Source organism: Mauremys mutica, chromosome 4 (genome assembly GCF_020497125.1).
Source record: "Mauremys mutica isolate MM-2020 ecotype Southern chromosome 4, ASM2049712v1, whole genome shotgun sequence".
NCBI classification, from domain to species: domain Eukaryota; kingdom Metazoa; phylum Chordata; order Testudines; family Geoemydidae; genus Mauremys; species Mauremys mutica.
Window position 1 is genome coordinate 121,202,311 of NC_059075.1, and position 25,974 is coordinate 121,228,284.

At 46.2% G+C, this 25,974-nt stretch overlaps 2 protein-coding genes and 1 non-coding gene across 3 annotated transcripts in view; 1 reads left to right on the top strand and 2 right to left on the bottom strand.

Annotated features, from left to right (window-relative positions):
• The window catches only part of LOC123369035 (zinc finger protein 271-like), a 136,017-nt gene that overhangs the window by 43,188 nt on the left and 66,855 nt on the right, over positions 1–25,974 (bottom strand). The window lies entirely within an intron of this gene.
• Positions 9,464–10,997, top strand: LOC123368161 (zinc finger protein 418-like). The gene has a single exon (XM_045012712.1). The coding sequence runs from the start codon at positions 9,464–9,466 to the stop codon at positions 10,667–10,669; it is 1,206 nt and encodes a 401-aa protein (XP_044868647.1). The 3' UTR covers positions 10,670–10,997.
• Positions 20,591–20,662, bottom strand: TRNAC-ACA. Its single transcript has one exon. It is a non-coding gene; the product is annotated as a tRNA-Cys (tRNA).

The following is a 25,974-nucleotide window of genomic DNA, read 5'->3' on the forward strand; positions in this document are numbered from 1 at the left end:
GGCTGCAGAACAGCGGGGGTGGGTGTCTCTTGGGGAGGCAGGACGGGGTTAGAGGGAACCTGGTGCTGTGCCAGGGGCTCTATCTGGGCTTCCCCCGCAGACTCCTGGGGTCGCTGCCATGCCCAGTGCACAGAGTGTGTGTGGGAGAATCCCCCATGCTAGGCCAGGGGGTACCACTGTAAAGCATCAGGGGATCCTGCAGGGAGGAGGAGGGGGTGCCAGGCAAAGGGCAGGGCAGATCCTGCTGGAGGGCAGGCAGGGGTCCTAGGCAGGCAGTGAGGGACTGAGTTCCCAGTAGGGGGGGCTCTGGCTGCTGGGGGCTCTTGGTGGTGGGTGGGTCCCAGGGAATATCTGGGGGGGGGCTGGATGGGGGCCCTGGGGGCTGCTCCTGACCTCGCTTCTTCTTCCTAATTAGCTTATGCCAGAATCCTGGCTCCAAGCACTTCCCGGCATTCCCCGGCCAGGCCCAGTCACCGTGATAACTTTCTATCCATTTATCAAACACTGTGAGGGTGAAATCACAGATTTTGCTTTTCTCCTCTCTTGAAAACTGCAGGAACTTCCAGTTCCATAGGGAAAATTTGTGCCTCGAGTCCTTGTCCTAGATCTGGGGAGTGAGGGAGTGGGAAGGGGATCAGCATTGCCGCACAATGGTCTCTTCCACAGCATTCTGGACTCGTTCTTTCTGAAATCTGGTTTCATTGAGATCATTGTTAATCCAGAGTCACTGCATAGAAAGACAAGGAGTGACTCCAGATGGACAAATGAGATCAGCAATTCTCCCTGTGAGGAGGGACTCTCATTAACTGCTCTCCACAGTGGGCTAAAGGAGGGAAGCTGCTCAAATGCTCTGTCCCTCTCTGCTCAGGATATTGGGGTTCAGCTTCCTGGGTCAGAGGCTGCAGCCTCCATTGTGATCTGGGAGACCAGGCTTAGCAGCTGCTGCTCTCCCAGTGGGGGTTCTGTGCTGGGAAGTGACCTTAATGAAAGCTTCTTCTCTGCCAGGCCCAGGTGAAGAAGAAAAGGAGCGGTCAGAGGAAAAGCCAGTTCCTGACTCCATATTCCCCCTGCTGGGGTGTGGCTGCCCTGGGGTCAGTGGCTGAGGGAATCCCCCACAGTCACTCCTTGGGTTCTGCTCTTTTCTAGCCTTGTGTTCAGAGACTTTGTTGTGGGATGTGGGGAGGGAGAAGGGAGGTTAAAACTGTGTCTGTGGGCTTAGCCTGGCAGGAGGGGCCAGGTCTACCCTGTAATAAAGAGACTGAGCATTTTCCCAGCATGGCAGAATGTAGGATGTCTGTCTGCAGGGAAAGAGCCTGGGGGAATCGTGATGTGAAATGAACTAAAACCAGTTCTGAAACCTCCACCACTGCCCTTCTCACCCTGCCAGGCTGCAGAATGACATCCATGTTCCGCTCCAGCTCATCCCATCCTCTCATGGCAGAGGGAAGAGAAATGGCTGCAGAGGAGCCAGCTCAGGTAGGGATTATCGGTGGTGGTAGTGGGGTGGTTGGTGGGTTCCTGCTGGGCGAGAGGGACAGAAAATACACCGGAGATGGGAAGGTTTGCACAGTCTGGTTTGGAGGTTGAACCGGGGTAGGAAATTCACAGGGTGGGGAAAGGAGGAAGCCAGGGTGCGGCAAACCTGCTGGGAGTTGTTTAATAAGTGGCCTAGATTCTAGGAACAGACTCATGAGGTTTGGAGGTGGAAATGCCCTAATTTGTGAAACAGAAAATAACCCACCTATATGAGGCTAGGAAAACTGACCAGACTCTCTGTGCTGGAGCCTGATCCAACTAACCAGCGGCTGCTGTGAGATATGAAAGGGGCACCCAGCGGTGAAGTTTAGGGGAGATTCCCCTCCCTTCATATCCAGCTCCTCAGAATGAGGAGGGTGTTGGGCTTCCTAGCAGGGAGCTCTCCCTGGATCCTGCTAGGGGCTCCATCTCCTGTTGTGGCTGGTAGGTGTGTGATGGATCTGCTGGGAGAGACAAGGGGCTCCCTCTTCCTGTCCTCACCCGGGTGCTTCCTGGATGCTCTGAGAGGGGTGGGGGTGGGACTCTGTTGACTGCGAGCCACCCAGAGCTTCTGTTTGGCTCCTCTCCCCCACGATTAGTGGGGCTGTGACTGGGGCAGCAGGTACTGAGTGTTGGACCCTTGCTCTTTCAGGGGCCGGTGACCTTCGAGGAGGTGGCTGTGTATTTCACTAGGGAAGAGGGGGCTCTGCTGGACCCTGCTCAGAGGGCCCTCTACAGGGATGTCATGCAGGAGAACTATGAGAACGTGAGCTCCCTGGGTAAGGATTCCTTTGCCCTTGGTTATTAGAAGGGGAAATGAAGAGATAAGGTTCATGTCAGCCCCACAATGCTACCTCTGCTCTGCCCTGTTTCAGCATCGCCCAATATGCCAGTGACACACACACTACCAGAGACCCTCCTCTGCCCCATCCAGACCAGAATGTGCTTGGGGTGTAACAAGCAGGCTGCAGGAGTCAGAGCTGCTGGTCCAGGGTTACCTGCCACACAGACACTCAGGGTGTCCTTGAATGCTGGCTGGGAGTATCCAGACAAGGGATCTCCAGCAGCAGAACATCGAAACTCACCCAGGATTACAGATGACACAACTCCTCTCTGCTCTGGATCGCACCCCAGCATGTGAAAATGGCCTAGGTTGATAGTGAAACTTCTTGACACATGGAGAGACTTGCTCCCCCATCTCCATGTCTAATAGCCACAATCTCTCTTCTCTGCAGGCTCCTTGGATCTTGGAGTCCCTCAGTCCCAAAGTCACATGAGCTGATTCTTATTTTTCACATTCTGCTTTTCTAGACTAATTAGAGTCTGTTGTTCCTGAATTATAGCTTCTAATTACCCAGAGTTCTCCACAGCCAGGTTCTGGCAATCAGTGGCTAGGGACATCATACCTGTCCGTCCTGGGTAATGGCCATTCATGGACCGATCCTCCATAAATGTATCTTGTTCTTTTTTTGACCCCTCTTCTAGTCTTGGCCTTCACAACATCCTCTGGCAAAGAGTTCCAGAGGTTGATTGTGCGTTGTGTGAAGAAATACTTCCTTTGGTTTGTTTTAAATCTGCTGTCTATTACTTTCATTGGGTGACTCCTAGTTCTTGTGTTATGAGGAGGAGTAAATAACACTTCTTTATTTACTTTCTCCACAGCAGTCTTGATTTTATAGACTTCTATCATAGCTCCTGTTCTTTGTCTCTTTTCCAAGCTGAAAAGTCCCAGTTTTTTTAAATCTCTCCTCATACGGAAGCTGTTCCATACCCCTAATAATTTTTGTTGCCCTTTTCTGAACCTTTTCCAATTCCAATATATCTTTTTTGAGATGAGGTGATGACATCTGCACACAGTATTCAAGATGTGGGGGTACTATGGATTTATATAGAGGCAATATGATATTTTCTGTTTTATTATCTATCTCTTTCTTAATGATTCCCAACATTCTGTTCGCTTTTTGACTGCTGCTGCACATTGAGTGGATGTTTTCAGAGAACTATCCACAATGACTCCAAGATCCATCTCTTGAGTGGAAAAAACTAATTTAGACCCCATCATTTTATAAGTGTAGTTGGGATTATGTTTTCCAATGGGCTGCACTATGTGCTATCCTGACATCTAGTACTGCTGAGATCCTGCTGTGACAGGTTTAGTCACAGAGACCCCCCTGGGACTGTCCCCTGATGTGCTCAGACTTCCTCTGAGCCTGTTTTCTGTGCCAGTAAGTCTAAGCCTAATACACTAAGAAACTGATTTATAGATGAAGTCTCACCCCCAGAGATGTTTTAATAAGTTCCTTTCACAGACATGACTCCTTCCTAGTCTGGGTCCAGCAATCACTCACACCACCGTAATTACTGTCCTTTGTTCCACTTTCTTTCAGGTATTTCTTGGGGGTGGAAAGGCCATCTCTTGAGCCACCTGAAACAAAAAATAGAGTAGTTTCCAGGGCCTTTTATATTCTTTCTCTTGTTGGCGGAAACCCCTTTGTTCTCCTGTGCAAAATCACAGCAACAAGATGGAGTTTGTAACCACGTGGTCAAGTCACATGTCCATGAATGATTTAGCTTTCTGCAGGCCGACGCCATTGTTTACATGCTAGTTTGAATGTTCCCAGGAAAGCTCAGATGTGGATTGCCATCTCCCAAAGTCCATTGTCAGTTAAGTGTTTCTTGACTGGGCTCTTACTGAGAATAGTCCTGTCTCAAGAAGCTGAGCAAATGCTCCACTGAGGATACTTAGAATCAAGCACATTGAGATACAAGTACATGGCCAATATTCATAATTTCAAATACAAAAATGATACACACATCCCTTCCCTTCCTGTTCCTTACTCCACTGAACCCCACCAGCCCATGCTTACTGTTCCCAGCTTCCCCAGGACTCTCCCATTGTCTCTGGACCTCTCTGTCAGCAAGAAGCAGTGCCAGGGAGACTTGCCTCTTTCTGGAGTCTTGGATTTCTGGGACATGGATTTACTTTCTCTGTGTTGTAAGAGGCTTTGTCATAATGGGTGTCTGTGACATTACCCAGAGTACAAGCTGGACAGTTGAACAGCTGTCGCCTCAGTTCTCCAACCTGGGATGCCTTTCCACTGTTTTACTGTGAGAACAGCCCCTCTTGGCCAGTTAACACAGTCTCTAGCATGTAACTCTCTACCAGCTACACATTATTAAGTGCTGCTAGTCAGCCACTCAGGATAACACCAGCAAATTCTCAAGTGCCAGATTTTCCCCCAGAAATGTGCATTTTGCACTGTCCATGCTACTGAACAACACAAGCTCATATGAAGTCTGTTATTTCATCAGTGGAAAATGACGTGCACCAGCCTTGTTATCCAAAATGGAATTTCTCACACACTTTAATCCTAATTCTCTGCTTAGAGGAATAGCTCAGTGGTTTGAGCATTGGCCTTCTAACCCTTGGGTTGTGAACCCAATCCTTGGGGAGGGTACTTAGGGATCTGGGGCAAAATTAGTACTTGGTCCTGGAACTGAAGGCAGGGGGCTGGACTCAATGACTTTTCAGGGTCCTTTCCAGTTCTATGAGATAGGTATATCTCCATATATTATAACAAGATTAACTACCAAAAACAAAAAAGATTTTAAGCGACTACAAGTAATGAGGCATGAAAGTCAGAATTGTTTACAAAAGAAATGCAAGATAAAACACAAACTAATGTCTAACTTAACAAGCTAAAACAAATTCAAAGCAAATGTTTCTCTCACCACATGCTGTGACAGGCTGGCTTGTTTTCAGTCAGGACTCTTCTCTGATCCCTACTCCTGCCCAAGTTCAGTTCTTCAGGAATTGTTTTCATGAGGAGAGGGAAAAGTGGGAGAGAGAGAGAGTCTCAAGTGTTTTCCCCACCTCTTTTTATAATTCAGCCCTTTGTACTAGAAACATCTTCAGTTTTCACCTGAGTCATGGTGACAGGCTGTCTGTTGTGGATGTGACCTTCAAGCCTTCCCTGTGATGCAATGTAAATATCTTGTTCACACCTTCCCATTGCCGGAGAATAGCTATTTCACCAGCTGTTTGCCTTGCTGTCTCTGAGAGAACTGGTCTGTGGGTGTTCCCCAGAGTTGTAACATTTTCAGTAATACCATACAGTAAAACCTCATCACTTTACATACGGTGTTGCTACACATATTTTAACGGGAGGATAACATTCAGTAAATTATGAGTTTTCAAATGATATCTCACAAGCCATACTTGTTCACTGGTTTACTAAGTGTCACACTGTATGGAATTGAGACACTATATTATTATTTATTATTAATACCAATATTATAAAATTGCAATGAATCATGCTAGCTATGCTGTGTAAGGTATCTGTGAAACTATTATGATTTGCCAAGTATGAGAATCTTGTTTCTATGTTTGTATCACCTTTGTATTGTGAGTTATAGATATGCAGGGTATATCTGTATTTCCAGACTTGTGAAATGTTTCTCGGAGACACCCCCAGGCAGAATGGCATTAGCACTGCCTAACCTGTTTGATGGCCCATGAAGGGTCATCAGCTGTACCACCTTGAGCCTCAGAAAGAGCCAGAATTTACCAATGTACATTGCCACAGAGCCACAGTCATATGTAATGATTATATTCGTATATCTATATGTGTATGTATGTATAGATATAGATATGGAATTTCTGGCAATTTCTGGCTTTCAACAATTCCCTTGAAGTTTGGTTTGTGTTCAGTTGTGCTCACACGCAGCAGTTCTTTTAAGTGGCTGACTGTCAAAACGGGTCAGTGCTTGGATTTCACGTTTGAGTGTCGAGAAAACAGACTCACAAAGATAGGTCGAGGCAAATATCGAGATTCATTTTAGGGCTGCACCTCTGAAGTTGGCATATTTATCCTTTGGTACAGATTGCCAGAAAGTAAGGGTGCCCCTGTGTCTTCTGAACAGATTTCAATCTGTCATCTTCCAAAAGTTCTATTATTTCCATCTGGGATGTTGCTTCATCAGTGACTAAAGGGGGGCTTTAGACAATTGGCTTCAGCACTAAAAGGTCTTTTCTGCTGCAAATCTTGGAATCTTTCCTCAAAACTGTCCTTAAGATCTCTAATCAGGCTCTCATATCTAGTTGTGCTCCACTTTAGGGGTTCTGCTGCATCATCTTTTGATCTGGCTGGAAGTTGTGACATTGAGGGAAAGTGTGTCGGCTCTCCCTCAAGCATTTGTCTGTGAAACAACTGCAGTTTGTTCATGAACACAAATACACCTTGCACTAGATCAGACAGCAACCAGAATTTTTCTTCTAAGTCCACATTTAGTTTATCCAAATGCAGCAGCGTGTCTGCAAGAAATGCCAAGTCTAGATCCCATCCCGGATCTGTAAGTTCAGGGTGCATTCTGTGCTTCTCCTCCATAAACAATTTTACTGGAGCTCAAAAAAATGGGAATTAACTTTACCTCTCGAGAGCCATCAAACTGCACAGTGAAATCGGCAGGGGAGTTATCTTCATCCAGTTCTTCAATTAGATTTTGAAATTGTCTGTGATTAAGTGCATTTGAGAGAATGAAATTCAGAATGTGCAAGACAGGTTTCATGACTTGATCAAATTTATATCTATATATCTATATATCTATATCAAATCAGTTGCTCCCGATGAATAATAGCAAAATGTCCAAAATTCAGGAAAGCTCTTGTTAGACTTACCAAGCCCTACTAATCCATTCATCAATCCCCACATGGACGGAGCCCCGTCCGTTGCAATGGCAGTTAGCCTCTGTAAAGGCAAGTGGCTTTTTGCAACTACCAACATGAACACCTCCTCTAGAGCTCATCCCCGAGTTCTGTCCTTTAGTGACACGATATTGAGGAGTTCTTCCCTTACAACACAGTCATCAGACACAGTGCAGACAAATACCGATAATGTTTATCCTGTGCATGGCATGATTCATCCAAAGCGATGCTCAAATACTGACACTGCTGAAGTTGCAAGTGCAGTTGTGATTCGATGCCACTGTTCAGGTTGGAGATTCTGCATTCTGTTGTGTGATGTGAAAGCTGCAGGCCAGACATTTTCTTCTGTAGATTCTCGTTCTCTGGTGAGAGGATTAAAATCACATCAGTGAGGCATGTTTTTATAAGCTCTTCTTCAGAGTAGGGCTTTTTCGCATGGGCTATGTGCCAGGCCACATCATAGGAGGCTAACGTTACAGTCTGCAATCGGTTGGCACATCTGGTGAAGAACTGGGCTTCTACATCTGTTTTTTCAAAGTTTTCAGTTTTAAAGTGCAGAGTTCAGAACCTCATGGGAATTCTTGATCCATATGTGCATGGCTAGAAGCGAAATGACACTGCAGGTTTGAAGATTTGAACTGAGACACACACATCTGGCAAAGAAGACACATAGCCTTACAATTACGTTTAACAAAATAGTCCTTATTCTCCCACTCCTGTTGGAATCCTCCATTTTCATCTCAATATTTTCTTTCCTGTTTGCACTTGCCTTCCATTGTTAGATGGTGTAAGAAAAATTTTGATTAAAAATTTCCACACCAGCTAGTCACCGTGTCCTTTATTCAAGGAGACACTGGTGCCGGCCAGGGGTGCTGGAACCCTGGCTCTGTCTCAGGCCCTGCCCCCCACTCCACCCCTTTTCCCAAGTTCCCTTCGCCTCTTCCCGCCCCCTCCCCTGAGTGAGCCATGTCCTCACTTCCCCTTGAGCCTCCTGTGCATCGCAAAACAACTGATCGCAGCGAGCGGGAGGCACTGGGAGGAGGGAGGGATGAGGCTGCACACCGCATCCTTGCTCCTCCTCCACAGTGCCTCCTCAATGCTGTGAAACAGCTGATCACTGCGGGCAAGAGCATGGGGGAGGGAGGAGGAGGCTCCGATCAATGGGGGCCGACAGTGACTGGGAGGCACTGGGGGAGGGAAGGGGGCCTGATAGGGATGCCAGTTGGTGCTGGGCAACCACAATTTTTTCCTCAGAGTCGGCTCCTAGCAGGAGTTGCATATTATCTTCTGAAGAGCCGCATGCGTCTCCAGAGCCACAGGTTGGCCATCCCTGACCTGTAGAATGAACCCAAGCAAAAGACCAAAGCCTGCCCTGACCTTGGCATTTTCAGTGAGGACTGTCCCAGGCACACTGGGTCACACTCAGTACTGAAGTTCAACTAATAGAATGTTTTTTTTATGACAAAGTCTTATGAAATCAACAGAACTCCTTTGTTTTCTTTCATCTGAGCAGGGTTTCCAGTTTCCAAACCTCATATAATCTCCCAGCTGGGAAAAGGGGAAGAGCCATGGGTCCCAGATCTCCAGGGTTCAGAGGAAAGAGAGATTCTGAGAGCTCTCTGCACAGGTGAGGAAACATTAAACCAACTTGGAATCTGTAAGTGCGTGAAGGAAACATCTGGGATGCCCAACAAAGCCCTTGTGAGGTCTGTCGATTCATTATTGTCCCTAGCAGGGGTCGTATCCTCAGGGTAAATATAGCTCATGGCTTCCTGTAGATCCTAGCAGACACCAGGTAGTAGCTTCCTCCCTTCCCCTTGCAAATTTGGATGGGATGTGAAGGGCCAAATTGATCCCCTCCTCTCTCCTATTTGGGGGAGGAGTTGGGTGGAGTTCAGTTCCTGAATTTTATTTGACGTGTCTCCAACTTTTTTTGGTTTCGTCTTCCTCTTTCCATCCCTGTTTGAGGTTTCTGTTTGTATCACAGCAGGTGATGTAATGGTATGTGAGAATGAGCAGAATTCTCAGCAGGAAGATGCTGAGCACGTGGATAAGTATGGAGCATTATCGCAGAGATCGAAAAGGAATGTGTCTAGGAGTCATGAGCAGGGAAAATCCTGTGAGATTCAGCACAGACCAGAGAGAGAGCAGGGAAGCCACTCAGAGGAGAAAGTGGGTAAATATATTTACTCTCAGGGAACTCAGAAGAACCTCAAGGAAACCACAACCCAGCAGGAAATCCTTATGGAAAAGAGAAAAAATACATACATTTTTCCCACCATCAGTGCAAGTGACTACTCACCCCTTTTAAAGCATCAGAGAATCCACACAGGGGAAAGGCCCTATGAATGCAGTGAGTGTGGGAAAACCTTCAATGGACGCTCAAACCTTGTTAGTCATCAGAGAATCCACACAGGGGAAAGGCCCTATGCATGCAGTGAGTGTGGAAAAAAGTTCACTCACAGATCAGGCCTTTTTCAACATCAGAGAATCCACACAGGGGAGAGGCCCTATGAATGCAGTGAGTGTGGGAAAACTTTCAGTCAATGCACAAACTTTGTTAGTCATCAGAGAACGCACACAAGAGAGAGGCCCTATGAATGCAGTGAGTGTGGGAAAACCTTCAGTCAACACACAAACCTTGTTATTCATCAGAGAACCCACTCAGGGGAGAGGCCCTATGCATGCAGTGAGTGTGGGAAAAAGTTCACTCACAGATCAGGCCTTTCTCAGCATCAGAGAATCCACACAGGGGAGAGGCCCTATGCATGCAGTGAGTGTGGGAAAACCTTCAGTCAACACACAAACCTTGTTAGTCATAAGAGAACCCACACAAGGGAGAGGCCCTATGCATGCAGTGAGTGTGGGAAAACCTTCAATCGACGCTCAAACCTTGTTAGTCATCAGAGAACCCATACAGGGGAGAGGCCCTATGAATGCAGTGAGTGTGGGAAAACTTTCAATGTACGCTCAAACCTTGTTAGTCATCAGAGAATCCACACAGGGGAGAGGCCCTATGAATGCAGTGAATGTGGAAAATACTTCACTAGCAGCTCATCCCTTTCTGAACATCAGAGAATCCACAGAGAGGAGAGGCCCTATGAATGCAGTGAGTGTGGGAAAAACTTCACTTACAGATCAGGCCTTGCTCAACATCAGAGAATCCACACAGGAGAGAGGCCCTATGAATGCAGTGAGTGTGGGAAAACCTTCAGTCAACGCTCAAACCTTGTTAGTCATGAGCGAACCCACACAGGAGAGAGGCCCTATGAATGCAGTGAGTGTGGGGAAGGCTTCACTAACAGAGCAGCTCATCTTAATCATCAGAGAATCCACACAGAGGAGAGGCCCTATGAATGCACTGAGTGTGGGAAAACCTCCTCTTGCCACTCAGCCCATGTTAGGCATCAGAGAATCTGCAAGGGAGATCAACACCATAAAAGCCTCTAGGTCTATTAAGACTTCTTTTTTTCATTAATACTTTGGCTGATTCTCACACAGTAACTCTTGAAGCTGTTTGAACTGTTTGCAGCACCGTTATCCCTCAGCTTGTCCAGATGAGTGGCCCATTTTGGCCTTTTATAGGTCGCCCTGTTTCAAGTTGGACCCATTTGTCCTTTCTATCAACTCCATTGTCCCATGAGTAATTTGAGTGTGCCCTTCCTATCGGGAACCAGGGAACATCACATTCATACCATTCCTCCTATTGGAAAGTTATTGTTAGAGTCACCAGTGATACAGATTTTATCATTACCAATTGTTCTCACGTTGCTCTGGGTTGTGCTGAAGAACAGTTATTTTGGGAACTTTTAAAATTATATTTAAATGAAGAGGTGCAGGGGCAGGAAAAAAAGTGTCATTTCAGTCTCTCTGACACTGGAAGGAGATGGGGAGACTCAGATTCCCTCCTTCCCCATCACTGCAGAACTGTTACCTTTTGTCTGAGCCATGTAGAGTTTATCTTCATCACATTCTATCCCTCCACTTCTCAAAACGTCATGTGAGGAAGAGTTTTCAGCTGTCTGTGCTTGGAGATGATGCTTTGACTTCTTTAATCCTATATCAGAGTCACTATGAGTGCAGATGAAAGTGTCAAAGACGTGGAAGGGGAATTCAAATGGATCCCAAATACAGTGTGATCATTGGGAGTTTAAATCCCAGCTTCCATCTATTGGTAAAGCCACTTCTGGCAAAGTGGCTGTTTTGTCCCCCATTATGGGGATGCAAAGATACTAACAAATTCATAAGTAACATAACTGACTAGTGAGACAGTGCTGAGTGAAGCAGGTTTGACTGGATCAAAGCAGCATGGAGGGGGGAGGGATAGCTCAGTCCTTTGAGCATTGGTCTGCTAAACCCAGGGCTGTAAGTTGAGTTTTTGAGAGGGCCATTTAGGGATCTGGGGCCAAAAAACCCCAAAACCTTGGGGATTGATCCTGCTTTGAGCAGGGGGTGGGACTAGATGACCTCATGAGGTCCCTTCCAACCCTGATATTCTATGAATGCAAGGGGAGAATTTCTTGTCCTGATTCTGAATAATCAGATGTAACCTGCTCTGGGATTTCACTTGACACTTTCATTGTCATGTATACTATCTCTCTTGTGGGTTTCTATCTTTCCTGAAGGCTGTTTGGTCACCCAGTTGGTTATTAGTTCAGTTTGATAGGATGTAGCTCATTTTATTGGAGAATTTAAGATATATGACCATTTGCTAAAGTCATCATTTCTCACTTCAGCTTTGCTTTTTCCCCATCCCTCCATGATGACATGGAGAAAGTTCAAGTGCAGTTCTGTCAACAGGAGAGAACTCTCCAATTTACTGGACAGGCTAACAAAGAAACAGCAGTGATTTAAAATTTCCACTCAGAAATGGTGAACAGCAGCAGAACCCCAACTAACTGAAGGAAGTGCATATGAGCACAGTGTCGTTCAGTTATTTAAGGCAATATTGTCTTAGATCTGGGGAGAGAATTCTAGGGTAAGTGATTTTGAACTAGGCAAAATGCCCATGTGTTTGGTTCCCAAAGCATTTGTAACCCAGGCCCTACAGAAGCTCTCTCCTAGCTAATCCTATGGTATGGGAAATGCAGCCCTTCATGACGCAGATGTTGAGGAAATAGAAGTGGAGTTTTTGTAGAATTTATCTTTTGTAGGTGCTAAAGATGTGTATAAAATGAAACCAGTGTTGAAAATGTAATATCTTCAGAAAAATGGCCATTTTTTAATAGAATCTCCAGCTCTGGTAACTAACGAAGATTCTGATCCAGGCCTGGATCCAGTCCCTTCCCTGGACCTGTGCCACCGAATTAAAGAAAAGCTGGGCGTGTTTCAGGAAGCCATTCCTCATTAACACTGCTGAGATTTTGAGTGCTTTTGTAAAGGAATCTACTTCAGAGAAGTGTAAATTTACCCTATCCAAGACCAAGGATTTGGAAAGAGCTGAGATTGAAAGAGTCCACACCCAGTTCTTGGTTTCCACCCCAGTAAAGGAAGCTATGGTGACCAATGACCCAAGGAAAATTGTTTGTACAACTCCACTTCCTAGTTCAGTGTCACTGATTACACTTCCAAAGTATGCCAGGGTTAGATTGAGAACAATCATCCTTTGCTATTTGGATCCAAAGAGAGTGCTTCATAGGACATTCCTTCCCCATGGATCCCAAACTGGCTGCCTGATTGGGTAACAAGGACTTTCAGGCTGTAGAAATGATGGTAACCAATGAGGCAACAAATTTATCAGGCTCCAGTTTCAGACTTCCGGATACACGCATGTTGAGTCCTGATTCTATGGTTTTGTGTCTGACACTATGGCTACACAATAAAGCTGATGTTGGCACAGCTGCACCAATGTAGCTGCGCTGCTGTAGGACTGCTATTACAGATGCTCTAAGCCAATGGAAGAGACCTGTCATGCTGGACTTCATTAGTCCAGCTCCCGCAAGCGGCAGCAGCTGTGTTGGCAGGAGAAGCTCTCCTGCTGACGTATCGCTATCTACACAGGGGGTTAGGTCTGTAAAAGTACATTGCTCACCTGTGTGGATTTTTCACACCCCTGAGTAATATTGTTATACCGATAAATGTCTTTAGTGTAGACAAGACAGTTTTATCTTGTGTTTTACACATTTACATCACTTCTCCTCTCCCTCCTCCTACTTTGAAAGATTAAAAAGTGTGAAAAGAGAGGTATTTTTCCTCATGATGCAAACATTCCCACATAGGAGACCGTTTCCGCCAACACACATGACAGAAGCTCCTGAGATATATGGACTCTCAGAAGACACAAAACCATAGAATCAGGTTAGGACAAACCACAACTTGAGCCAAGGTTCAGTTGTTGGCAATGGGGATAAAAGAAAACTAACATATATGACAAGAATTTGATCTTTGAATATATTATTGTTACCAATTAAAATGAAATTATAGGTGAAGTTATTGGTTAAAGAGTAAGAGACTGTGTGATAATATGAATATTTTGGAAAACTAAAAGTTGTCTTGTTTTTTGTTTTGTTAGTCATACAGCAAATGATGGCTAATCTTGAAAAGTTAATTTGATTTAATTTACCCCCTGTAGCGTAGGGAGTTCTGGTAGAAAACCTCACTCCAAAGATTGAAGTGGGAGAATGTGTGAGAGAAAGAGTGTATAAGAGAATATTGGCCCAGTATAGATTTTAATTTTTTGTGTTTTCAAATAGAACTTATTTTGCTTAGTTTCAAAGTCAATTTCTATTAAAAGGAAAGCTACTTGCGGAGATAAATTGTATAAGTTTTTACCCACTTAGTCTGTAAGGGTCACTGTCTTCCCCACTTCTCTAATTTGCAAAGGAAAGGCATGACATCTGTCATAGGATGTGTCCAGCAGGTAGGAAAGCTGCACTCATCAACATAAAGCAAAAGGCTGAAGTCCATTGCCTTTCAGGTTAATAAGCCATCTAAAGGCTGGTCTATGCTGAAAAGCTGTGTTGGCAGAGCCACATCTCTCAGGGGTGTAAAAAAATCCTCTCCACTGAGAGAAGTAGTTAATGTGACCTGAGCCCCAGTGTAGACAGTGTTAGGTTGTCAGAAGAATATTTCCAGTGTTTGAAGTGTAGACATAGCCTTAGACAGATTGATCCCCTATGGGAAGCGAGTCATGACATCAATTCCAATTTCGACCCATCTCCCTGTATGTGAGAAAGTTACTAGTATGGAGGGCTGAGCCAGCTGTCCAATCACCTGGTTCCTCAACTGTAGCTGCAGCTCTTAGTACCCATCAATCCAAAGACTGAGAGAAATGGAGAGTTCCAACCATTGTCATTTTAGTATCTTATTGTTCCTCTCTCTGTTTTTTGTGCTGGCCTTTCTGTTATATCAGGGTGTGACTGTATAGCTCAGAGCATCTGTGACAAAAGCTCATTGGTGCCAATTGGCAAAGGGGTCACTGTTCTTCACAAGAAACTTCTGTCTCAGACCTGACAAACTCACCACACCTAATACACTGATTTTATGATATTTATCCAGGAAGCATAGCAGTGAGATCTCTACTGAAAGCTTGTAAATTATTGATACTCCTAATCACTGCGAGAGGTGTGTCTGAGTCATATTTAAGGAGTACTGTAAGTACATGGAAAATTATGCCCATATGGTATTGTTGTAAAAGTGAGTCACCCTAATCATAGGTCTTGGTGGGGACGGTCCATTCCAGTGGGAGGGAATTGGCACCTGTCCCTTGCTAGCCAGTTATGTGATGTATTGCTCCATTGTCAGCCTTTGCACCAACCCAGAAAAGTCAATGGAAAACCATCAAAGACAAACTAGCAACACTGAAACCCTGTGGAAGTGAAAAGGACAGTATGAGAATGAGGAGATTGTCCTTTCTGTGAATATAAAGACAAAAGACTGATTCAGTTCATAACAGAGTGGAGAAAAACACTCTGGGTCCATTCACCAAGGAGATTCTTAGTGACCAGTGGTGCTTCATGAAAGGCAGGGCCGTGGCTCCTAGGGACTAGCAATCGGTGAAATTGACTGAAGTGTGAGGTGAGAATCTACTTAGATAAGAAAGGTGACTATTAAAAAGTATAGGTTGCATTTTCTGCTTTTGTTTAGTTGGTAACAGTTGGTTTCCATCACTCACATTTGTTTGTTTAAAACTATCCGTTGTTAAATTTTTGCTTGTTCGATAATTGTACTCAAGTGCTGTGTGAGGTGCAGTAGCAGTGGTGCACAGTAGAACTAGTAACCTGGGATATACCATTGCTTTGGGCAGAGAGGATCTGAGATTTCTCTGAGTATCTGGTGATCTGGACTGGACGCCAGAGGGGGACACATCGAAGGAACTCAGGGGTTAGGGTGGCTGCTGTAGCTCTGAGAAGGGTCTTTGAGTGCCTGATGGGCTGGGTGAGTTTGGTCACTAACATCCAGCTGCCAAATGCAAAACTCCCTCTTCGTAGTGGCAGGTGGCAACAAGGAGACTCACAGTCCTCAGCACCCTGAGGAGGGTCACAATGTGTCTCTATGTTGATTCACCTGTCAAATTCACACAGGGAAAGCTCTCTATAGCATAAAACTCTGCCCTATGAAATCATGGAATATGTGCTCTTTGCTCTGTGAAAGCATGTCAAGAATCCAAGCGCTGGAGGGTTGGGTTTGGGTCCAGAGTGATCTAGACAAATTGGAGGATTGGGCCAAAAAAATCTGATGAGGTTCAACAAGGAGAAGTGCGTAGTCCTGCACTTAGGAGGGAAGAATCCCATGCACTGCTACAGCCTGGGGACCGACTGGCTAAGCAGCAGTTCTTCAGAAAAGGACCTGGGGATTACAGTGGATGAGAAGCTGGATATGAGTCAACAGTACCCTTGTTGCCAAGAAGGCTAACAGCCGATTGGGCTGTATAAGTAGAAGCATTGCCAGCAGATCGAGGGAAGTTTGTTCATTTCAAACCTGCAGCTTATTCATTTAATTTGGTGACCCCTCCTATTTCTTGTGTTATGAGGAGTAAATAACACTCCCTTCCTTGGTCCTTTAAAAGATACTATGTGACCCCCCTCCCCCTTGTCTCTCATGTCCTGGGACCAACATGGATACAACAACACCACAAACAGCAAGGTTCAAAGTCAATGCACATGGGAGAAGCATCTTGTGTTTCATTCCTTATGTCCTAGTCCCATCGTGTGGCCATTTCCTTTTCTTCCTTTCTGTTAAAAGCTTTGGTGTTTTGCACAGAAACATTATTTCCCCAGGAGAGACCCAGGAGTGAGGGCTGCATTCCTGTACCAAACAATCACTAGAAGGGGGCAGACAAAGGCCTTTAGGATGAGGCATCTGTCACTGTCCAAAAATCATCCCCTTCCTGTGGTTCCGTGGGCAGCAGGAGCAGCCGCAGCTCGGTGTGCCCCGGCAGCACTCCCGGGGTGACCGGAGCAGCAGCAGGTCCCCTGGGGCTCCCCACTCTGGGACAGCAGCTGGAGTGGCAGTGGCTCTCAGGGATTCTTCCCTGGTAGCTGGTGCTCATTATCCATCAAATAAATCAAAACACTTCCACCTGCAAGTGGATTTAGCACAGGACCCTCAGAATCAGCAGCTGTTCCACCTCCCTCTGAGCTCTCTGGTCAGGTGTCCTAGCGCTGGAAGCCTCCTGTTTAGATCCTAAAATAGCATTTTTGCACTGGAGGGGCTGAAATTTTGGACGGGACATTGTAGCTCCACCGTTATTTTATTGCTTCAAAAGAGCAAGTGTAGAAAGTCTCTTAAGTGCCAGGCTCTCTGCCATGGAAACAGCTGCCCCTGCTCTCCAGGAGTCTCTGCATTCCACCCAGCAAAGTGCAAACCTGCTCCGCACTGGGGGGGGGGGGGTGTCAGACAGTGATGGTAACACAAATTCTTCAGACTATTAACCCCAGGTCCCTTCCTTTCTTTAACCCAGGACATGCCAGTCAACTGTTAGCCATGGTATTATCTTCATCTTAAAATGCCTCTCAGGACATTGAACAGAGGAAGTGAAACCCCCTCCCACAAATGGCTCCCTGTTGAGGTGTTGTACCGTACCTGCCCCTGGAGACTGACTGGTTTTATACTCTTAGAGCTTTTTCTCTTCAAACCCCTTATCCAAATCCATGGGCCACCGCTGCATTTCAGAGTTTAGAATTTACTCTCATCACCCTTGTATGGCACTTTCCATGTGAATTAGACAAAGTAAGTTGGGGAAGCTCCATGGCTAATGAAAACCAATGCTCTGGGTGAGGTCTGAACTCACACCTACAGCTGTATTTCCCCCTGCACGAGCTAGCCTAGGTCTTTCAGAGACATATGGGATGGAGGCAGTTACCTGTGTCTGCAGTTCACCACTTTGGCTGCCTAGTAAAAGGCTGATGGTTCAAACCCAGTAGAAGATAGTGGGTTTTTGTTTTTTTTAGTGATGACAATTCAGTACATTTTAACAGGCAGAAAATCTCTATTCTGGTCTAGCCCCATTTGACTCCTTCTGCCCATCTTCTTCCTTCCCCCTCAGTGTCTTTCCTTCCCCACTGGGGACATGCAGAGATGAACCCCAGAGAGTCTGTATCTTCTAAGGAACATGGGTGAAGGATTCCAGCTGAGAACTGAATTAGCTCCGCTCACCTGGGTTAGAAACATTTGTTTCTTTCGAGCAGATAGTGGGCAATTGGACATTAATTCAGAGCCAGGAGGCAAGGCAGAGGCTTCATGACCTTGATCTCCAGGAAGTGCAAGAGGATCCCCAGGAAGGAAGGAAGCTTCCTTTAGTCTCAAGCTGGGGTCTCTTGGAAGTTGGAAAAGACCTTCAGTCACTGAGTACCTCATGGGATCGTGCTGCTCCAAAGGCTCCAGAGTTCTGGGTGCAGGGAGGGTGTCACTGCACAGTCTGGAAGGGAAGGGAGGAACAGAAAATGGAGAGGAATGAAACAGAGCAAATACCTCTTCTCTCTCCACTCCCCGACCCAGCAAGAAATGTTACCAATGGGGAAATTGCCCACCATGAACAGCAGAGAACACAGAGACATTTGCCTCAAACTGAGCAGTAGGGTGACCAGATAGCAAGTGTGAAAAATCAGGAGGGGGTAGGGGGGTAATTGGTGCCTATATAAGACAGAGCCCCAAATATCAGGACTGTCCCTACAAAATCAGGACATCTGGTCACCCTACTGTTGCCTCCTGTCCCAATGAGAGCAAAGAGCTGCCAGCGCTGGAGCTGTGGGCTGCTGTGCTTTCCTTCCCAGATGCTGGAACAATTGGCAGCACGGAGACCTGGCTCGGCGCTGATCGGGTGGAAGATCTGCATGTCCCAGTGGGTGAGGGGGTTCCCAGGGGAAGAGTCCGAGCGGGGGCAGGGCCTGGGGGCAGAGCACAGGCAGGGTCATGGGCTGAATGCTGGTGGCTCCCCCACTGCTCGGGAGGTTCTGTCAGTGGCACTCTAAAGGCAGCAGCCCAGCCCCCCTCCAAAGGGAGGTGCATCACATCCAGCATTTCTTGCCCCCTCAGCCTCTCCGAGCCTCTTATACCCACTGCCCACGCGCAGTGTCACTGGTAAATACTGTCAGAAGAGATGCTGGGGGCCTGGGGTGTGAAATCACTGGATGAAACTGGCTGCCTGAGCCCAGCCCTCAGGGAGTAAATCCTCAGAAATCTCACCCCTGGGTTTGTAATCATAGAATCAGAATATCAGGGTTGGAAGAGACCTCTGGAGGTCATCTAGGCTCCAGCAAACAAGACCCTCTGTGTGTGAAGGGAGGGTTATGGAGTGTCTCTGGGAGGGGAGGGGCTGAAAGGAGGAGGGGCCATGGAGGTGTCAGTTTGTGGGGTAGGAGCTGTGAGGGGGAGAGTCCATGGGGGTTTCAGTATGAGGGGGAGGGGCTGTGAGGGGGAGAGTCCATGGGGGTTTCAGTATGAGGGGGAGGGGCTGTGAGGGGGAGTGTCCATGGGGGTGTCAGTGTGAGGGACAGGGGCTGTGAGGGGGGGCTATGGAGTTTGTGAGGGGATGGGCTGTAAAGGGGAGGGCCATGGGGGTGTGAGGGGGAGGGGTTGTGAGGGGGAAAGTCCATGGGGGTGTCAGGGGGAGGGGCTGTGAGGGGGCGAGTCTGTGGGGGTGTCAGGGGGAGGGGCTGTGAGGATATTGTCACCTGCAGGCACCAGGAGCCCCCGACACGGGAGTTGAACTGCCCCCTCCCCCCAGGTGCTTTGGGGGGCCCTAGAGCCCAGCATGGAGCTGCTGTCCCTGCAGGGTCCCTGGGCATCACAAAGGGGAGATGTGAGGTTACTGCCCCATCAGTCCTGGGGTGGGGGATTGGAGCCCCCGGAACAGCCCTGAGGGGACTCAGCCCTGTGGGGAATTCAGTGTCTGTGGAAAAGCATGTCTAGGAATGGGGATTCCCAGCTGCCTTACAGCGGCATGAAGGAGAAGAGAGTTATTGCTTTAGAACAGTCTGGGTGCGCTGGGTGTGAAGGAGGGTGCCCAGCTCTCAGTCTGCAGAACGGCCAACCCCAAACATTCAAAAACCCTGAGCCAGGCTCACCAAAAATCATGAGATTGGCTTTAAAATCATGAGATTATGTAAAACTAATAAATTAAGGAATCTTTTTATTTGCCTTCTGCTTGATGAGCCTTTAGGGTGCACTGGGGTCACATTTTGAATTTTTCTCCACAGCCACAAGGACTAGGAAGGTTCTGTTTCCTTAAGAGCAAAGGCTGAAATCATCACATCTCCACTTCACTCCAGGAGCTGGGACTTTAAGGAAAACAATAACTCTCATGAGACTCAAGGCAAAATCTTTGGCGTTGGCAGCACTGAGTCGGATTGAGTCTTTATTCTCTGAGATTCCCTGGAGCAGGGGTTCCCAACCTTTTTCTTTCTGTGCCCCTCCCCCACCCCCCGCCACATGATATAAAACCTCCACAGCCCACCTGTGCCACAACAACTGCTTTTCTGCATCTCCAGTAAAAAGCCAGGGCTGTTATTAGGAGGTAGCTAGCAGAGCCCCCATGAAGTTAAGTTTGGTAAATCTTGGTTATTTTATTTTTGTAACAGGCTCCTGTCCACCTCCAGTAGTTTTCAGTCCCAATGGCAACTTACTTACCAAATGTAATACAGACTAGTCCATTCCTCCCAAGTGGATGTGGTTCTTGTTCTTCTGCACATTATAGCCCATGGAGGCCAAGGACCTGCAAATGTGCCTTTGTTTAATTGATGAAAACAAAAACCTAGACACTTAGAGGATTGGAACTGGTTTCAGCTGGGGGACATGTTTGCTAGGTTTTTATGCATTTGCACAGGAAAATGTTGAGTGTTTCCATTCATTTCAGGCATCCCTATTCAGTGGAGCTCCTGAATATAATGGAAAAGGATATGCAATTATTTTTGTTAAAGGAAGAGGTTTGTAAGGGGGCACTTGGATTTGAACCAAAGGCCACTTAATCTGTAGTCAAACACTCTACCACTGAGCTATACCCCCATGACATTTCCATAGGCAAATCAGTGATCTTAAGGATTTTGAAGGACAGGCTCTGCCTCAGCGAGCTCCTTTTCTATTGCCAGACCAGAGGGGTTTTAAAAATGGGGTTTGACTAAACTTTATATATACATGTAGACACCACAGCTTGCACACCCACCAACATAGTTTCCCCCCAGTGACATAGCTACCACCTCTCGGGGAGATGGATTAACTACATGGACAGGACAGCTCTCTCCCCTCCGCTTAGACCATCTTCATTATTTATGAATAGGTGGGAAATAACCTCCTGAATGGACAGTTACCAATTTATCAAATATTGCTGTGTCTGCATTTAATATGGGTAACTGGTCATACTGGGCTGGATTAGTAGGAACATTGCAAACAGATTGAGGGAAGTGATTATTCCCCTCTATTCGGCACTGGTGAAGCCACATCTGGAGCATTGCATCCAGTTTTCGCCCCCCCCCCCGCCCTAGAAACAAATTGGAGACAGTCTAGGAGAGGGCAACAAAAATGATTAGAGGGCAGGGGACTTATGAGGAGAGGCTGAGGGCAGGGCAGCGCAGAGGGGCAGGTGGGGCAATTTGCCCCAGGCCCTGCAGGGGCCCCCATGAGAATATAGTATTCTATAGTATTGCCACTTTTTTTTAATGGAAGGGGCCCCCGAAATTGTTTTGCCCCAGGCCCCCTGAATCCTCTGGGTGGCCCTGCCCAGACCGTGGTGCTGTCCCCCCACTCCACCCCCTTCCCTTGTTCTCCCTCTGAGGCCCCACCTGTGCTCCGTCCTCACTCCCATTTGGCCACTTCCCACCCCTGCTCTTCCTCTTTGGCTGAGGCCTGCTGGTCCACCTTTTGCTTGCTCCTCTCCTCCCCCAAAGCCTCCTCGCGCCTCTCCATCCCCTACCCCAAGGTCTGCCTGCTGCCCACACTTCTCTGCCCCCTCCCCTGAGACCTACCCTGCCCACACCTCTCTGCCCCCTCCCCTAAGACCAGCCCTGCCCACCACTTGCACCTCTCTGCCCCTCCCCTGACTTGCCCAGCCCACCGCCCACACCTTTCTGCCCCTTCCCCTGAGACCCACCTTGCCCACCACCCACACCTCTCTGACCCTCCCCTGAGACCTTCCCTGCCCACCGCCCACACCTCTCTGCTCCCTCCCCTGAGACCTACTCTGCCCCCTCCCCTGAGACCTGCCCTGCCCACCCCCTCACCTCCGTGACCTCTCCCCTGAGAACCGCCCTGCTCACCACCCATGCCTCTCTGCACCCTCCCCTGCCCTGCCCACCTCTCAAATCTCTCTGCCCCTCCCCTGAGACCCGCCCTGTCCACCTCTTTCTTTGGTCATCTGTTATTCCTTGAAACATCAAGGATGGAATAAAAAGCTGAGTTTACTCCAGGGTGAGGAAAGAAAGGAGCCACCAACCCCCTGGCAAAGCTCAGTGCCCCAGAGAAAACCTGCCCTCTGCTATCGCAATCACTGATGTACTGGGGATATGATGGGAAAGAGACTGTCTGAATGATCAAGGCAGGAAATGGACAACAATCTACAGCAATGTCATTAGCCACAAACACACTCTCCTCATGCTCCAGCCAGAAGGGAAAGGAGCAGGAATTCTTGCAGTTCAGCCATGGACACACTTACACAACAGCACAGCAGTGTGTGTGTTGTGGAAGCTGGTCTGAGGAAACAACTGGAATTGATCACCCAGTGAGAACAGAACTAGAGTGTAATGAGAGCTACATATCAAGCAAAGTGGTTGTGACTGAGTGGTTAAGGTGATAGACTAGAAATTCTTTGGGGTCTCCCTATGCAGGTTTGAATCTTGCTACCTACAGAGGAAGTTGTGGTTCTTCAGTTTCAACAGAGCTGTGTTGTTGCTCCAAGCCTGTGCTGGGGGTGCTCTGCTGGTCACTGATAGGGCGGCAGGCAGGTGTCAAAGTTGGGCTCAGGACTCAGAGTTTGTCAGACCACTCTGTTTTATTAGCACAGCGCTCTGCTAATAACACCCAGATAATGTGAGCACCATGCAAGACACAAACTATCTTATTTATACAGATAAAAGGGTGAGAACTTAACAAGATAACAAAGGAAGCAGAATCGGATAAGTTTACCTGGGCTAGACATGCATATCTTATTTCCTTACTAACTATTACCCATCTTCTGTTAATGTTTTGCCATTAGCACCATTGTTTATGCCTAATGTTTCTTTTCCTGGCACCTGTATTTCAACATTTCTTATTTCTGCTTAAAGGTACATACAACATTTCTTTAATCCATTCTTATTTTTACAATATAATTCATTCTACTTTCACAATCCCTCCTTTTGGTCAAGCTCACGCCATGACCAAAATTTTACTGGGTTCCACATATTAACCGTTCTTTATCTCTTTGTTCATCAGCAATATTCAAAATCATCATATTAGCACTCTGTTCTGGGGCAGTCACCTGAGTGGCATGCCTTACACAATTTTGGGTACAACAGGAGACTGACTGAAAACATACAAAAATTATTAGGATTCCAAACAGGATAGTCAGGGCTCCCTGAAACAACCAGTTTCCTATGCCAGAGAATACTTAGCCACTTCCATAATGAACTTGGCTCTTCATGGGGAAGATATGCGATTTGTTCTAAGTGGCTAGCGTGATCTATTACCTCATTGGTACCGTCAGGTATAAACACACAACATTGTTTTCCAATGAGGGCACAGGTCCCTCCTTTGGCCGCCAGCACTATGTACAATGCCTGACGGTTTTGGAAGGCCACCTGTCGGATCGCCCCTGTTTCTTTGGCCAGGGCTCTTAAACTTTCTTCAGTTTTATTTGCCATTATTTTAACTACTTCTTTTAACCTCAGGAGCCTTTTTGCCTGGTGTATTACTCCCCCAAGTGGGTTAAAGGAACTGCCAATAGTCTCTTCCCAGGTGTCATTACTGTTCCATATTGTGTTAAACAGACAAGGTCCTCCAGTGAGGTCTGGGGAATTGAGTGGGATAGCCAGGACAGGAACATCAGTTTGAGAGTGGGCTGGGATGTGGCTGCAGACCCAGCATTTAGAAATATTAAGGGTTTGAGCTATCCGCACTTGCTGCTGGATAAAAGAATTGTCATTGTGGACTCCCCGGATCTTCAGACACCAACAGCCGAGGAACAGGCACCACCAGAGGCGCATGTCGGAGGCAGGGCCCTTCTGGTTCTGACAACCTCAACTGAGGGAACTGTAGTCACAGTTTTATGTCCACCAGGCAGTAGGCGCTAGGCTCACTACTGCTTTTTCTTGGGCCTTGCTTTAGGTAGTCGTCTGCTTCTGGCAATCCTTACGAGAACGTAGATTGTAAGGTATTGCAGGCTGTTCCTCTACGTCATCTTCTGGAGTCAAAATTGACTCTGCGTGGTCCTGAGGTGATGATTGGTTCGCTGAGGGTGGTGCATTCTTACACGGCAAAGCATGTATTCATGCTGCGGATGCCAGACAGTTTAACAGCCGTCTGGGTAGTAAGCAGTGCCTGATGATTCTTTGATACTCTTTTTTAAGTCTTTTTGCTTCTTTCCTTGACTCTGGCTATAACAATGGCCTTCACACCTTATCTTTTCCTGATGCATTCATTCCTCATTCACACAAACAGATTGAGAATACAAACAGTAGTATTTTATATCGAGCAAAAAGGCATTGCAAATTAAACCTTGCTAAGTTTTACAATTAATAACCAAGACAATTTACATTGAGACCCAGGCCTTCAATGTTTCTCTAATTTACTTAACATAGACACAATAGAGAATCCTGTCTCTTACTACCTAAATCTTAAAACAAAGAGTTAGAGAGGGCCCAATTTGTAATGCATATGGGAAAACAAGTTAGAGAGGGCCCAATTTGTAATGCATATGGGAAAACAGAATCTTATAGTCCCAGAGGGTCATTTCTTTCTGCTATTCAAAAAGGGTGGCTAGCAGGATCAAATCAAATTATACATTATAAAGTCCAGATCCTACATATCCCCCTTTTGACACTGAGATTATCAATCGCCAGTGTCACTTCTTATGTAGTAAAATACTGGGAGGTGATTTGGACCTATGGCTCTAGCTTTGCATACATTTGTGTTATCCACCAGCATATTTTAAACATTTCAATTAAACACATACAATTTAAAACCAAAAACAATTATGGGTAGTAACATTAGTATGCCAGTAGTTGTGGGAGACCATCCAGATAATATGAATGGTTCTGTTTCCCACATTGTTTTGTTTGTTTGTTTTTAGGAACCATGTTACCTTTTTACCTTTTTAAACAGATAATTGGTAACTGTTTGCCATTCAATGCCAAGACTGATAGAGAACTCAGCTAAATCAGTGCTTACAGTAAGCTGAGACTTTTTGGTTGTGGCAAATAGTAAATGTGATTATTGGTAAACACAGTACTTACATTACATGTACATTTGTCTACTGGTGGGTTGCTAACACTTTTATCCTTTTAAAACACTTCTTTCCAAGAATTAACACACACATTTCCCATTATACAATACTTTGGTCTAATTATTAATTTTATCCCACATACAGGATCCTAGTGAGATGTCTTTACTACAGGGCTTTGGAGCAACAGGCATGGATAAGCATACCCACTTTTGAGGAGTCCACTTGGTACAACCTCTAGTGTCCAATAGTTTCCCTTCCTCCCCAGCCCACTGGCTTGAGGTTTGAGGTAGCCAGAAGGATCCCAGGTGCAATCTGTGGAGTGGGCTAACTTTCCATATCTTTGCTTCCAGAGCCTGTTGGTGTGCAATTTTAACAACAATTTCTTCACTTAACAAATTTTGTCTTACCGTACTGGAGACATACTGCATCCAGTTATATTGATAGGTATTAAACAATTATCTTTTTCTTTGCTTTAACAGATGTATCAAAACCTTAATATTCTCTGATATTACCCAAAACATCTTATGTTCTAAATATCTGCATTTTAGTACATTCCATAGCTATTGCAGTATGTTTTTTTTAACTTTTATTTGTTTTTGTAATAGGTTGTTCTGTAGCTGGTATTAGCTTTTTCTGATTTTCTGAAAGACAAAAATAACATTTTTCTACCCCTTTCAGGGTGGCATTGATTGTTGCTTAAAAGATTCCTTTCTTTTACAAATACCCTTGCTGATTGCAGGCAAAACAGAGGAATTACCCCCATATTTTCCTGTGTTTTTTTGTTCTATAGGCAGGCCAGGTTTTAATGGCTTCTACTTTTTAAGGGTTATGGGGAAATTATTCCACTGTTTAGTTATTAAATTCATTAGGTGGTGTACCTCAAGTTTTTCTTCTTATATAGCAG

Bases quoted from the DNA above. Each gene is read 5' to 3' on its own strand.
- LOC123368161 (XM_045012712.1), top strand. From the start codon at position 9,464: ATGGAAAAGAGAAAAAATACATACATTTTTCCCACCATCAGTGCAAGT.